At 42.3% G+C, this 15,960-nt stretch overlaps 1 protein-coding gene across 2 annotated transcripts in view; it reads left to right on the forward strand.

Moving 5' to 3' along the window:
- Window positions 1–2,160: 2,160 nt before the first annotated feature.
- Window positions 2,161–15,960, forward strand: part of slc6a3 (solute carrier family 6 member 3) — a 402,128-nt gene continuing 388,328 nt past the window's right edge. For both annotated transcript variants that reach the window (XM_070967102.1, XM_070967101.1), the window contains exons 1-15: window positions 2,161–2,493; window positions 3,171–3,305; window positions 4,009–4,219; window positions 5,331–5,462; window positions 7,614–7,830; window positions 9,619–9,757; window positions 10,123–10,257; window positions 11,364–11,467; window positions 12,059–12,183; window positions 12,802–12,914; window positions 13,105–13,233; window positions 13,494–13,593; window positions 15,190–15,290; window positions 15,578–15,745; window positions 15,876–15,947. In XM_070967102.1, coding sequence (XP_070823203.1) covers window positions 3,219–3,305; window positions 4,009–4,219; window positions 5,331–5,462; window positions 7,614–7,830; window positions 9,619–9,757; window positions 10,123–10,257; window positions 11,364–11,467; window positions 12,059–12,183; window positions 12,802–12,914; window positions 13,105–13,233; window positions 13,494–13,593; window positions 15,190–15,290; window positions 15,578–15,745; window positions 15,876–15,947 — 1,833 coding nt within the window. In that variant the 5' untranslated portion in view covers window positions 2,161–2,493; window positions 3,171–3,218. The remainder of the gene's footprint in view (window positions 2,494–3,170; window positions 3,306–4,008; window positions 4,220–5,330; window positions 5,463–7,613; window positions 7,831–9,618; window positions 9,758–10,122; window positions 10,258–11,363; window positions 11,468–12,058; window positions 12,184–12,801; window positions 12,915–13,104; window positions 13,234–13,493; window positions 13,594–15,189; window positions 15,291–15,577; window positions 15,746–15,875; window positions 15,948–15,960) is intronic.

Consider the following 15,960-nt stretch of genomic DNA (forward strand, 5'->3'; position numbering starts at 1 on the left):
TATCTACAGCTCAACAAGTGTTTATATAGGTGTAGCAGGGGCTTGTTCTGCTCTCATTCTCTGTATAAAGCTTGAAACCAAGTGCTTGTGGTGTTTTCTCGTTAGCTCCACAGACAATTTATTGAATGTTTAAAGTGAGCCCTTATTAATGAAATGTTTTATTTTGATCAAGAACTGCCCTCTTGCAGATCTTATTATGCATCATCAATTGCAGAATGGGACGTCGTGAAGAGTCCCTGCTGTGTTGCTCAGCAGGTGAAGTGCTATTCTGTGTTTTGGGTGGAAAAGTTCTAATTGTCTGGAAACAGTCGTTATGGTCATGACTCAACAGACAAAGAATTTGTCCTCATTCCTCTTTTGTTTTTTTTCTCTCTGCAGGAGTAAAAGCAGAGAGTGCTCAGACAAAGCCAGACAGGTGGAAAGAACGCTTCTACACTCTGCCTTTTAAGATCCACATCTAACTGCTCGAACAGTAGCCCAGCATTACGTCATTCGTACAACGTGCATTGCATTCTCATTTCTTCATCCCCGTATTCGACACAGTTTTGCCCTTTCCCTTCACCTCCCCTCACAGCACTCCCCTTCCCTCTCACCCATCTCCTCCTCCTCCTCTTCGCCCTTCCTCTCTCTGGGCCGCAGCTGTTGCATTTATGAAAACAAGACACTCGATTATGTTCACCTCATCGTTGTCCGAGCTCTATTGGAAACCTCATAAATCCAGAGCGGCGTACATCGACCCAACAATTTCTGATATAGGCCCAAGGCTTGATGGATGATTGCACTTTAAAGGTGTGTGCGTTGTGGTAGCAGCAGCGTTGGTGTTGGGGATTAGTGGCTGATTGATCATTGCGATTGGCTTGCAAACAACAAGCTGTCATTCTGGACGTGAGGGTCATAAATCTGTGTGTGGGCAGCGGGCTGATTGTGTTATTTGATGCCCCGTTCCTGTTGAGGTTGAGTTTGAAATGGGAGAGGTCTGGGTGTCAGATCTGATTGTGTTTAGGCCTGTCAGACATTACAGGTAATGAGATTTCTGCCAATTGACAGGGTGGATGGTTGGGCTCGTTGGGGTCTGTTGAGGGCTTGAGCAAGAGGAGAGAAAAAGGAAAAGGGCAACTAACTTCTTCTTCATCTTCTTCTTCTTCTGGAGGGAGGGACACAGGACTCAAAGGCCCTGAAAACTTACTTTACAAATCAGCAGCTTATTAGGAGAGATGGAGTCCTACATGAACATACAATTATCATAAATTTAATTATTATGAAGTTCAGTTATTGTTCTATCAAATTTCAGATTTCTGTGTTTTTCTGTGCTCCTTCCATGAGGTTAAAGTGGTCAGGGCTCAGTGGAAAAACTTGATATCACTTCCTCCCATGAACCAATCAGGATTTAGCAATATTTGAGTCAGACTCTGATAATACTGTTATATACACACACACACACACACACACACACACACACACACATCACAAACATCTTACTACTGTGACTGTTTGTTGAGGAGTTTTCACTGTAGTTTACTGCCACCGCTGCCACAGTTACACACACCAGCTGAGTCCCTTAAACATAATAACAAGAAGCTTTTGCCTCTTCTGTCACAGTATTGTACCACCCACAGGGACTAACTGTGGAATGGATCCAGAATTGAGAATTATCTTCACTCAAGTGAATAAGATAATAATTAATGTTGATCTAATTTTTTGAAAAAGAGCTTCTAATCATGTATTAATTACTATATTGCCAGCTCTAGTTGTTTCGACCTTAATTAAAACAGTGCCTGATGCATTTTTACATTACATCGTGTTGTGAACACCTTCCACTGATCCTCATGCTCTGAATACGAATCCACAGTCCAGTGAAGAATACATAATACTGCAGGTGTTGACACACCAACTAACTTTAAGCAAATATTACAGGAATGTGGAAGAAACCTGATTGTATGTCTGCCTCCTGAAATATTTAATTTACCCAGCAGCTTTACATTTCTACAGAAATAAAAGTCATCCAGGAAGACGCTTAAATCAGGTGAGAAAATATGCAATGATGATAGGCGAGAGGAGGAGGAACAGATGAAGCTCGGGTGAGGAGGGAGGGAGGAGAGTGACGGCAATTGGAGTGGGGGGGTTGTTGATTGTTTCTCATACAAGAGTGGTATCGGAGACAGATCTCCATACCAGACCACAGGGGACTCTGGGATCTGTGTGTCTGTCACTGGAGCCAAAGAGGGAGGGAGGGCTTTCTACAACTCATACATTAACAGTTCCTGTCAGCTCTTTCTGTCTTTATCCTCACCTCCTGTCTTACTGTGACTCCAACTCTTTCACTCTTTCTGTTTCTCTAAACATTTTTGCTCCAGTCTGAGTCTAACTTATCGTGGACGGTCCGCGGAAATATGGTCCACATCAGTTTGCGGTGCACCGAAGAACATCAGCACAACTGGAATTAAATTGTCCAAACTGACAAGTGGAGGAGCTTTCATCTGTCATTTTTCAAAGGTGAGTGTTGTTTTTCTTTGAACATGTTTCTTCTTTTGTTACATGTATATTTATTTTATTTCTAATAGTCTGGGGTGTTATCTGTTGTTTTATATTGACAGGAAATTTACAGAATAAATGATCAAATTTGGCCTCATCTTTAAAATGATGATATGAGATTCACATGAGCCTTCCAAAAGCAGATGGATTTCACTTTTACATTTTTAGACTCAGTCTAGAAAATGAAAAACAGCTCTGGTATGGGAAGAAAGTCTATTTTTTATGATCACTTTCTTCTATTTCAGAAATAAATTTGGCCTCATGCTGATACTTTTTTTTAATAAAGAACATTGTAGTGACAAGTTCTAAGTGGAAATCTGAACTAAATCTGGTGGGCAGCATGTTGTGGGGGGACGGGGTTAGTAGACACTGGGCCAAATCTGTGAGCAAAATGGCGATCAACAAGTGTAAAATGAAATGAGCACGCTGTGATAGCCCCACGCCCTCTGGTTACCCTTAGCCTGGATCTCATCGCTGTGTTGCTTTTCTCCACTCTCCTCTTGCTCTTTCTGTATTTAATGAAGTGTAATTACCCATACTTTCTGCACATTTTTCACTTTTTCGTGCAGTAATAACCCAAATTCTCAAACAGGGAATAATAAAGTTCCATCTAATATTTTTCTCTCTCTGCACTCAAGACTCTTCTGCTGCACCTTCCTTCCTTCCTTTTGCCCGTGCACCCCTCCATGCTGACGGAGAGAGTCCCTGTCGGCCTGATGTCCTCGGTTGTAGCCCCGGAAAAACCCACCTCCAACACCATGGGCCCCAAAGAGGTCAGTGCAGATCTGACGCAATTGTAGAGGATTAATGGCATGCCATTCAGTCTGATTAAGAAAACTTAATTGAATCACTGCATGGTGCAAGCGTCTTAATTAAGTGCATTTCTCACTGACTTGGTCTGTCTGACTCAATTTATGCAGACCTAAAAAAAAAAAAAAAAAAAACCTGGGTGGGAAAAACAACCATGAATGGTGTATTAAACACCAGGTTTTCTGGAAACTAAAATGTGTTTGAATTTTTACCATTTATAGTTTACTTAATTGCAAAAATAAATAAATAAATAAATAAATTTACAAAAAAATGAAGCATTGCATAGAGCGCTGATGAAACAAGGGAGATTGTCACTGTCTGTCGTGTGTGGGAAGTGAGAGAATAATAACGTGAGGGTAGGACTTTGGTGACTAACAGATTGGTTCACCATGTGCTCAGTCATTAAATCACATATACAGGTTTGTACATGTAAATGTGATCTATCTACTTTATTTTTATGTTATTCTAGCTTTTCTATGCATTTAATCTGCCTTTATTTAAATCTAACTGCTCTATGATTGTACAGAGAAAATGCATGGTGAATGTGGGTTAACATGACAAAATCTTACCTTTAGGAGATACATATACAGTCATACTGTAAACTAGTATGCCTGAAGCAACTGTGTCATCTGACTGATTATGAACTTGTGACCTGTAATTCTTTAGGTGGAGCTGATCCTCGTGAAGGAGCAGAATGGGGTTCAGTTCACCTCAACCACCTTAGTGGCTCCAACCCCTACTCAGACCAACCCCAGCGGGGAGGAGGAGAGGGAGACGTGGGGAAAGAAAATCGACTTCCTGCTGTCTGTGATCGGATTCGCCGTCGACCTCGCCAACGTCTGGAGATTCCCCTACCTCTGCTATAAGAACGGAGGAGGTGAGATAGCTCAAAAGTGTGAGGGGAAGAAGCTGATGCTGGCCCGTATCCAGAGGGTGGAAAGACAGGGTCACCTGTACTTTTCTCTCCTATACACACATGTATGTGCAGTATTTGCACATACATGCAGGTGTGTGTGCGTGCGTGCGTGCGTGCGTGCGTGCGTGCGTGCGTGCGTGCGTGCGTGCGTGCGTGCGTGCGTGCGTGCGTGCGTGTTTGAGCCCCTTGTGCGCACTGGTTGTTGTTTGACAGGTTTTTTTTTTCAACCCTTTCCAGAGATCAAAAAAGGGGAAAAACCACCACAGCTGCTCCGAATAGATTAGCTCTAACAATCACTGCCACTAATTACGGCTGTTTAACATAGAGCTCTCATTACGTTTAAGAGCTGTAAATGATACTGTAGCCATAGTCAAGGCTGCCGATATGTCCCCAAATCCTGCATGTTGTCGTAACTGTGTTTAGGGAAAATACTTTCATTTGAGGTAATAAATCTTTTTTTTTTTATTATAATTTGGAGCATTTTATGCCTTCACTGACAGAGCGATGAGAGAAAACAGGGGCAAGAGAGAGAGAGAGAGAGAGAGAGAATGACATGCGACAAAGGTTCCTGGTCATTTCAATCAGAGATGTTGTGGTTCATTGCCACCAAGATGCCCAACTATTTTTAAAAGAGCTGATAATCTCTATATTCCCTTCTCTGTGACTGCACTGGTATCATGTAATCCAATCATTTTTGGTAGATGATCATATCTCCATAAGCCTTGTAGGCCGTTGTACCTAATCTAATCTCTTCAGTGGGCTCTCTGCATCCAACATGGCACAGAATGATTTGCCCTTGGTGTCAAGTCAGAGAATGAAGCCAATTGATATGTTTTATTTGTGTGAGGTGGACAATGAATGTTATTCTTTACTGTTACCCATTTGTTGGAGGTTAGGGTTGCATTATGATGCCCAAAAAAAAAAAAAAAAATCAATTTCTGGCTTGAAATATCACTGAATTCAATTCCAAAATGATAATTTTCAAATTAATAAAAAAGGGGAACTTTTTATTTTCTCCTGAAGTACATGTATAAAGCAAGGGATTAAGTTTTACCTGTCTGTGTGTGTGCAGGTGCGTTCCTGGTGCCGTACCTGTTCTTCATGGTGATAGCGGGCATGCCTCTCTTCTACATGGAGCTGGCTCTAGGACAGTATAACAGAGAAGGGGCAGCCGGGGTGTGGAAGATCTGTCCCATATTTAAAGGTAGGAAGTGACACATCAGAGGACACATATTCTGAGACAGACAGACAGATGGACACATGCCCACACTGGGGGATGTACACATGCAAATTACCCTTTCCTGACACCTGCATGTTCTCACAGGAATGCTCGTACATATATATTCAATCCATCCATCATGCTATGTCCATCTGCCTACGTGCCTGCCTGCCTGTCTGTCTGTCTGATAATGCACTTCTTCTAACATCTACATGTCTTTCTGTCTGCTTGTCTGCCCACATGCCTGTCTGTCCACATGCCAGTCTCTTTTGTCTGCTTGTCTCTGCGTCGAGCAGCGACAGGCATTGTTTATCCTCCCCACAACGTCAGGTTCTGTTGGCACTGAGATGGAAAGCAAATGAAAATTGGGCTTTTAGACTCTCGTCCTGATTGTCCAAATACTTCTGTAGAATGGTGGCGAGGGACACTGGCTGACACTCTCTAGGGGTACTTTTCAACACATCGATAGGCAAGGCGCAGTTTAGGAGAAGGCCATCCAAACGTTCACTCACGGAGAAACAAACATTAAGACCAATTTATGTTTCTCTGCAAAGTCATTGGTTGAAAATATAATGATAGCCTTTGCTCAGTTCAGCTTTTTATGCAGTTTACAAGCTGTGACTTGTGCGTATTTATCCATCTGTCTTTGCACTGTGCATCCTGTTCTGGTATCATTGTTTGTAATTTTCTTTATTTTAAAAAGTTATAGTTTCACTTCAATCCATATTTGACACCTTACTTTGAATCTAAACATGCAACAGAAGTACAAATATTCTCAGATCCCATTATTTTCACAGTATGATGCCGTACCGCTGACTTTTGTTATATCATGTCTTTGCTAGTCTGAAGGTGGCCCACAGTGCGTGCGTGCGTGCGTGCATGCACTTCTTCATGTGTGTGTCTGAGCGTGTGCCTCCTGTGTGAACACGCAGCGTCTGTCAGGGACCACACTGAGTAGGTTGACGTTCTAATCACACACTTCACTGTCTCTCTGTCTCTCAGCGGGGGGATAACAGTAATTATTCAAATACACACACACACACACACACACACACACACACACACATGCCCGTATTGACAGTAATTATTCTGATCAACAAGCTGGTTTCCTCTCAGGATCAATGCATTTGAAGAAAAACGACTGAGAAAAGGAGACTGAGAGAGATGGAGAGATAACATGGCTGCATGTGGCGGTAATAAGAGGCATCGCTCCCTGGACAAATATCACATCCACATTACAAAGGAATCAATAAGGCACAGTTGTGGTCATGCCTCTCAGCAAAGGTTAACAATTAAATTCAGCCTTAGAAGAGTGGACATTGCTTCAGATTTATAGAAAGGGTAGATGTGTTGATAATTAGGGCATAAAGAATTGATCTTTAAAAGTTGCGGTGCCCTCTGTGAGACCGCAGGCGTCTATCACGGCCCTCTGTACTCATACTGAGCCAGAGATTGTGCTTCATGGTGGCCGGATCAGACAGAATGCAGTCACACTTTGAACTGTTGATGGAACATATGTCTTTTTCTACTGATTCACAGTTATGAGCTTTTAAACTGTCTTGCAGTTTAAAGTCAAATCAGAGCACTTACATACTGAAGATAAGCGCTACCACTGTGAAGGATTTTGAATATCATTTGTTTCAGTTTATGGTGCGTTTTTGATTGTGTCTTTTGTGTGTATCCTCCCACCTGGACGTCATACCAATACAACAATATATAAATACTTTCTTGAAAGTGGAAGTTCTGTATTCAAAGTAAAGTACACAAGTATTATCCACTTCAAATATGAAAAGTAAAGAAACTAGTTCTGGAAGAGAATATAGCCCCTTGTCACTGATTTATTATAATATTTACATTATTAGTGTTAATGAAGTACAGTATCAGCATGTAAGTAGCAAGTAAATGTAGTAACTTTCCACCAATGGACATCTTGTTGGTCAGTCATGAGAAGCAATATTCTGTAATTCAGGAACAATGTAACAGGACTAAGGCACTGATGGGTATATGGGATGTTTGATTCCACTGAGGTGCCCCTTTTCATCATCTCAGGTACTAATTTGGTAGAGCCAATTTCCCCCTTGTTCTATCTTTGTCTGTAATGCCTATGAATATTAATCATCTGTGTCTCCCTAACAGGTGTAGGCTTCACAGTGATCCTCATTTCCCTCTACGTTGGTTTCTACTATAATGTCATCATCTCCTGGGCGCTCTTCTACCTCTTCTCCTCGTTCACCAGCGAGCTGCCGTGGGTCCACTGCAACAACACCTGGAACAGTCCTAACTGCTCCGACTGGGCTGACAACAGCTCCGTCAGTGACATTTACAAGGCCACCCCTGCTCAGGAGTACTTTGAGTGAGTGGGCTTAGACTAAGACTCGCTATAATTTATTATATTATTTATTCTAATTTGGAAAAATACACTTACATAGTCAGTTTAGAGCATCTTTGTGCTCTTTAAAATACTTCCTTCCTCAGGTATGTCATAGTCAAACTTGTATGACAACTTAGAAGCTAATTGTAGAGGATCATGTGATTTAAGGTGATGAAAAAGAAGCTCTATACGTTTGACTGCCTGTAAACTGTGTTCATGGTGGTAATTATGAGGATATTTTATGTCATTTCTGTAAGTCAAATGACTTTATAACAATTTAGGCTTCACTGGATGTCACCCACACATTTCCACTGCAGGAAGTGCACAAGAAAAAAGTTTGTTGGAGTGCAGTGCTGCCGTGCAGAGTTGGCTCAATGCAGAATACCGGAAGTTACTTTAATCGCTATCAGCCCTTTTTCTAGATTTCGTAAGGTCTTAGAATATTAAATTCTGAATAAGTAAAGAAATGAACAAATATTCAAAAATGAACCTCAGGTGTATTCTCCTCACAGTAGATCCTGAGTCTGGCTGCATTTAGCTGATGTCGCCTCCCTCCCTGTGAAGCCGACCAGGTGTATCCTGTTCCAGCAAGTGAGGGGTTGTTCTGTTGTGACAGTTGAGGCATTTCATCCATGCTAGCTGAAACGGCTGTGCGCTGCTTCCACAGACCCACCTGCAGACAATTTGACTGCATCAGTTGATCATCGGCTGATCTTATTCAGCCTCATCTGTTAGGCTGTCTCTGAAATTATCTGAATCAAAGCATCAGCAGTGATATTATAATCTTTCAGGTGACACGCTTCACAGAATGCAATCAAAAAGTACACTTTGAAATCTGTCACCTTTCATCGTCGATGGAGTTTCCCTGTGTTGGCAGTGCTGCCGTGATCTTTGAGACCTTTTAATTTACTAAAATGCAAAATTTATTTTAAAATTAAAATTTATTTTATCAACACCTCATGTATCATCTCCCTGGCCAGATTTTCTTGAATCTTATATTTCTTGTCAGTGATGAATCGCAGGTAGCTTCCAAAAAGAGGAGGCGTTGATTATAAGATAATTTGATGTCAAGATCCAGATCCAGGTGTGTAGCTCAACTGATGTCGTGAATGATAATGACGTTCAGGTGGGCTGCAGCATACTCTCAGTGTAGACGTCATCATTCATTTGAAGCCATAGCCACACGGATTCTGGTTGCACACAGTACATCTCGGATCAGTTCATTCAGGGTAACTAGAAATGTCGCTGGGTGAAGCAGGCTCAAAGTGCAACTCTGCAGGACTCAAGGATGTAGTTACATCATAACTGCACCTTTGTCTCTGGCTTGGTCACTGTGTCAAGGGCTTCTACCTCAGGCCAGCCTGGCAGGTCTTAGAATATGTCTTTGTTTGTGCCCAGGAGGTTTTGTGTACTTGTGTAAAAAAGAGTACCTTGGATGGTTTTCTGGATAAAACAGAGGTTCTGCTTTACCTTTAGTCATGTTTACATCTCTTGTATGACTGTTGACAGAAAACCTTGTTCCAAAAGGATGCTGTCTGCAATGACGGCAGTATCTGTAGCTGTGACATGTTAAGCACAGTCTGAGCAACAGTTAAAGCAATCAGAGGTTTTTGGTAATGTTTTCAGGCTTGTTATAGCCTGAGCTGCTCCCTTCAGGCCTCTGCCAAACAAGTACTTTGTATGTGAGAATGTACGAAATGCAAGACCGTATCCCGTAAACAGTGACTCGGCAGTGGTCATGGTTTTTACCAGAATCTCCTCTTTCCTTAGACGAGGGGTGCTCCACATCCAGGACAGTAACGGTATCGATGATCTGGGCCGTCCACGCTGGCAGCTGACTTCCTGTTTGGGTGTAGTGATTGTTCTGCTCTACTTCAGTCTCTGGAAGGGAGTCAAGACCTCTGGCAAGGTTGGAAAGGACACAGTTTTGTTAATGTGAAAACCACAAAAGTACCATAACATAAGACACTCGAAGTGAGTCGTAACTCCATCTAAGCCATGGAATTACTTTCAGGATATGTGGTAGAAGGAAGAATGCTGCATCTTCTAGTCCAGTTTAAAGCCACTAATCAGTTAAAGATCACTGTTTGTGTGTCTATAAATGTATTCTTGCATTTCCAGTCTCTTGCACACACACATATATGTAAATCTGATGTTGTGCATGCGTGCATGCGTGCGTGCGTGCGTGCGTGTGTGTGTGTATATGGCTTTATTTTCCTGTGTAAATGTGTGGGTATCCTGTGCGTGTGTGTGTTCCCCGCACGACCCTTTCAGGTTGTGTGGATCACAGCCACGATGCCCTATGTGGTCTTGACTGTGCTGCTGCTCCGCGGAGTCACTCTGCCCGGAGCCATCGATGGCATTAAGGCTTACCTCTCTGTAGACTTCTTGAGGCTCTGTGATGCCAAGGTGAGTGTCGACAGGAAGGGGGGGGGGGGGGGTTGAGTGAGGTGAGAGTGCTGGGCGTGTGGAAGAAGGAGAAAGGGAGGCATGAGAAGGCAACTGGGGCTGAAAGACACTTTAAAAGAGGGGTTTAACAAGTTTCAGTTTTATTTTCTTCATCTAACATCAGCAAAGCAACGTGTAAAGAAACCTGAAAACTGAAAAAGTAAGCTCTATTCACAGTAGACAGAGGGTATATTCAACAATGTGTCTGTATAAATCATCAACTGTTGAACAACTTTTGCATTCATGCTTAAAAGCTTTTTTTAATGATTGCAAACAGTCTTCATTGTAAGCTATCTGTGGTCAAGACTGTAGCAACAAGGTGTTACTGCTAAAGAGGAAGAAAAGCAACATTGATATACTGTCAGTGTTGATTGTGCTTTGCAATTACACACTTACCAAAAAAAAAAAAAGTAATCCCTCCCATATCAGATAAATCTGCAAAACAGTGAGCCCAGAACAAATGGAAATGGTCTGAATGGAGGACTACAAGAAGATAAGAACTCAATTTAAAAGACAAAAATCAGGGCTGGGCAGAGTAGAAATCTCTGCAGGGTCCAATGATGAAAGGTTGACTGTCAAACTATTCCTGTGAACTCAATCAATGCATTTTTTCTGATAAATAGTCACTGTCAGTCTCCTCATTGTATGCTGTGGTTTGCAATGTTAAGTATAATTAGAGAGGCATTTCCTCAACACATTTACACATGAGAAAAGCAAATGTGTGACCTGTTTCAAATAATTTCTTTTTCTGCGAAATTTCACATCTTATAACAATAACTTATTTATCTTAATAACAGTAGAAGCTCAATAAGTAAGCATGCGGGACTAAAGGACTCAGTTATGGAGAGACGCAGAGAGATAGAGAGATGCATGGCAGCAATTGGAGAATTAGATTAGGTAGATGCATGGAGCAGTAATTTGCAAAATTACCCCCCGTATTCACTAGCGTCTTTCATCTACTGCCGTTGAATGAGTTTCCTGCAATTATCCCTAATAATGGCTTTTTTCCTCTCCTGTGCCTTTTGTTTGCCGCTTCACACAAGTGTGCTTGTTCTGTCGCTCCCCAGGTCTGGATTGAGGCAGCGACACAGATCTGTTTCTCTCTGGGTGTGGGGTTTGGTGTGCTAATCGCCTTTTCCAGCTACAACAAATTCAGCAACAACTGTTACAGGTAAAGACACACTGGGAGAGGCTGGAGGGGATTCACAGAGAGGCACGCAGGACGGGGAGCTGCTTCTACCGGCACACACACGCACACACATGCAACATAAGCAGGTGAATTACAATAACCTTTGAAGTTCCTTGAAACCCGCCATGTCTTTGACACCCTGCTGTGCAACAGACAGCCGTAACACCAATCAAATCTGTCGCACTCTTTGAAAATCATCAGGAGGCTTTTATCTCCTTTTTTTTTTTCCTGAAAAGTGACACATGACACTGTCCACCTTGAGGATTTCTCCAGCAGCATATCACCAAATCACTGAGAATATATTGCAGCAAAATACCAAAAATGCCTGAACTTTGAAAACTAATGATTCTAATTTCTTACATTTTTGCGACTGAGGCGGGTAATAGACTATACCAGCTACCAGTGACTCACCTAACATTCTTTCCATGTAAAAGCCAAGAGGAGATGGCCCTTGACCAACCTCTGATGTGCTCTTTAATTGACTCATTATGTTGATATTGACTGTGTGATGACTGACTATTTTCATTCTGGGCTGTTTTTTTTCCCCCACCTCATTTGATGTTATTGACCCAGAGATGCCATCATTACCAGCTCCATCAACTCTTTGACCAGTTTCTTCTCTGGCTTTGTGGTCTTCTCCTTCCTTGGGTACATGTCCTACAAGCACAAGGTAGACCTGGACAAAGTTGCCAGAGACGGTATGGTATTATTCATCTGTGCCTGTCATGTAGTGTTTATATATGCTGTAGATTTTTAAGGCAGACACAATCATTTGTAGAAGCTTATTAGTAGAAGTCATATCCCATAGCATTTGTTATTGCACTTGCCTAACTGGCTGTTTCAGACTCTCCTCACATGTCAGTAATGTGGTGTGTGAAATAAGAGAGGAAGGTATACCATATATCGACAGGTTGTTGACGTTGTCATGGCTACCACAGATAGGCTGTCGCAGCAGGCTACTTATTCCACGATGAGTGCTTTTAAATGACACTGCAAACAGCACAGTAACAAGCAGGATAATGTGCATTCTTTAATCATTCCAAGAGTCAGTGATATTTAAGATGAGCTCTCTTTAGTTGCCAAGATGTAATCAATAAAGAAAAACCCACATGACTGGATTCAAATGCCACCACTGCGGTTAGTCAACCTGGCTTTCTTGCAAGTCGATTAAAATGAAGCATGTTGCACAAACTCTTCTCCAGCGTACGACGCTTTATTCCAGATTCTTTTTTACCTCATGTATTTGGCTTTTTATCTGTTTTGGTGGCTGATTCCATGTTAAATGCTCCAAACACTAATTTGAGTCTGTGCTGCAGGTGCTGGTTTGGTGTTTGTTATTTACCCAGAAGCCATTGCAACATTACCTGGGTCGTCAGTGTGGGCGGTTATCTTCTTCATCATGCTGTTGACACTGGGCATTGACAGTGCTGTGAGTTTGCACCCCGCACACACACACACACACACACACACACACACACACACACACACACACACACACACACACACACACACACACACACACACACACACACACACACACACACACACACACACACACCCCTGTTATTTCAGCCAGGTGACTTTGTATTGTACTCTGACTCCTGTGTCTTCTGTTGCAGATGGGTGGGATGGAATCGGTGATCACAGGGTTGATTGATGAGTTTAAATTCCTCCATAAGCACAGAGAGCTGTTCACCCTCTTCATCGTTGTTGCCACCTTCCTCATATCCCTCTTCTGTGTTACAAATGTAAGTTTCATACCACGCTCAGTTGATGTTGTTCCTGTGTGTTTGTTAATATTCATCTCTGCACTGTGGCTGACTGTGGCAATTTCAGTCATAGATTTGATCAATTCCACAAACTCTGATTGTTTATTTCAACAAGTATCTGCAAATGCAAGGAATTGAGTCATCTGAATGTTTTTCTTTTCTGTTTGTTCTTACATCAGCCTGTATGATAAAACTTAATATAATGACACAATTATTCTAAATTCATCATGTTTCTCCAGGGTGGGATGTACGTGTTCACTCTGCTGGACCACTTTGCGGCAGGAACATCGATTCTCTTTGGAGTGCTGATTGAAGCCATCGGCATCGCGTGGTTTTATGGTGAGAAAGAAGCACCGGAGTAAAGAAGAAGGGGAAACAGATGATTCATGTTTTCGTGGTCTGCAAAGCTGATGCTACATTAAGGGTTTGATGAGAAATCTGTTGGTGTCGGTGTGCTGTGCCTCAGTGTGACATAGTTCTATTAGCCACAAGGATACAGCAGCTATAGTTTCCGCTCCCACTAATAGTTTTGTCTCTTCATGTATTGTAAAGATACATGGATGTATGGTGGCTGTGGTGCTCATGAGGGCTCTGTGAGGAGTTTTGGCCACTGCCAGTGTTACCTCTGTGTTCACTCCACTCAGTGTTGGTGAGCCAGCACATAAAGAAAGCTGCAGCTGGGGAACAGGCAGTTACCATTTGTCATGGACAGGAGTCAGCTGTCTAATAGCTAGGTTGTAGATTGTTGTGGGTGGCAAGTGTGTGTGTGTGTGTGTGTGTGTGTGTGTGTGTGTGTGTGTGTGTGTGTGTGTGTGGGGGGAGCTCTCTGCTTTTTTTAGGTTTAGTTCTTCCAACACAACACATCTCTCTAAACTGTTGTTTATTTCTGCACGAGGAAAGAGTTTTCTTGAGTTAATAACATGTCTCCAGGGAGTAAATAAACTCTTTATAGTTGTACTATATGTTGTTTGTTAGTGCCCCAAAATCCAACCCCTGATATGCTGATCGAGGACCTCTTATGGTTCTGTAAACAATCACAGCAGTGTCAGCCATTTGGGTCTTCTTCCTTCCTTCATGTTTTTTTGTAACTTAATCGCTAAAGACCAACTGCTTTCTGATGGCTCTTTACGCCGCATGTATTTCACCTCCAGCCTCACCAACTGAAAACAAGAAAAACTGCCTTTTCATAGAGTGTGAAAAACTCACCCTCATATTGAAACACCATATTATGAGGACAATCCAAAGGTCAGGGAGAATGGTTAACCTGAACTTCCGTATTGAGTTTCTTGTCTCATGTCTACTGAGTCTGAGAGATCCATAAATGGCTAAATACTAAACAGGCCCCAGGCAGTGGGGTCAGTATATTGCCACACTTTGGTGGGTCCTGACCTTGGCAAGTCAGATAAATCAAGCCTTAGGCTTCAGTGGGCCTTTTTTTTTTTTCCATATCCCCATAACTGCTGACAGGAACCCTTGACCTCTGGCCACTGTGGTCTTTCGTTCTGCTGTCCACTACACAAGCACATTTAGCTGTGCTGAATACCTGCTCGTCAGTCTGGATATATTCTTCTCCAGTGAGAGATGCCTTCCAGCCATGAAAGAAAAAGTGTACGGCCACGTTTATGAGAGAAAGAAAGTTGTGATAAGGTAAAAACACTGCCAACTTATTATACTTGACTGGGCAGAGTGGCTTTAGGTACTGAAATGGCCAAATTGTGGATTGCATTCTTACTAACAGCCTATAGTGTCATGGCCAAATTTATGCATAGGGACCATACACACCGATTGCCTTCAATGCCTGATATTCTCCAATACAAAATGTATAAAAGAACAAAGGACTGTGCTCCAAACGCTGTTTGTGCATTTGACAATTTTAGCAAAGTCTGTATTTAACCATGTGTTGGAAGTAATAGTAAGTACTTCCATGTGTTTCAGGAGTGGACCGTTTCAGTGATGACATTGAGGAGATGATTGGCCAGCGACCAGGAAGGTACTGGAGGCTGTGCTGGAAGTTTGTCAGCCCCTGCTTCCTCCTGGTGAGAGTGTGCCCAGACTGATTGTTCACGGGAAACCTAATCAAGACAAGATTAACATAGACAGCAGGAGAAAAGTGTTGGCTTTAACCACTTCAAACTGTATCCAGCAGTCCATCAGTGCAGTGGTTATAGGGAGCAGATGAGCCCAGATGTTTTCCAGCTTTTTTCCCAGCATCTCGTAAAGTGCTCCTCACACTGAACCACTGAACTGATTTGCTTTTAAGAAGAAGTGAATATCTTTTGAATTTTTTTTTTTTTTTTTTCATTCAAATCCTTTTCTTCCATAGTTTATGGTGGTGGTGAGCTTCGCTACATTCAACCCCCCAAACTACGGCTCCTACATGTTTCCTCCATGGGCTAACATGGTGGGGTGGTGTCTGGCCATTTCCTCAATGACCATGGTGCCTCTGTATGCCATCTACAAACTCTGCACGCTGCCTGGAAAGTTTTGCGATGTAAGTCAGAGCTATGACGTCAATGTCTTGACAGAGACATTTTGTGAAAGATAAAAAAAAAAATTTTAATCTTTATTTTATGACTTTATTAAAATATGTCAATTGCTCTTGGCCCTGTCTCCTGAAACAGAGACTGGCTTATGCCATCACCCCAGAGACGGAGCATCATCTGGTAGACAACGGGGAGGTTCGGCAGTTCACAGTAAGTGCTGGTT

This window comes from Chaetodon trifascialis, chromosome 7 (genome assembly GCF_039877785.1).
Source record: "Chaetodon trifascialis isolate fChaTrf1 chromosome 7, fChaTrf1.hap1, whole genome shotgun sequence".
Taxonomy (NCBI): Eukaryota; Metazoa; Chordata; class Actinopteri; order Chaetodontiformes; family Chaetodontidae; genus Chaetodon; species Chaetodon trifascialis.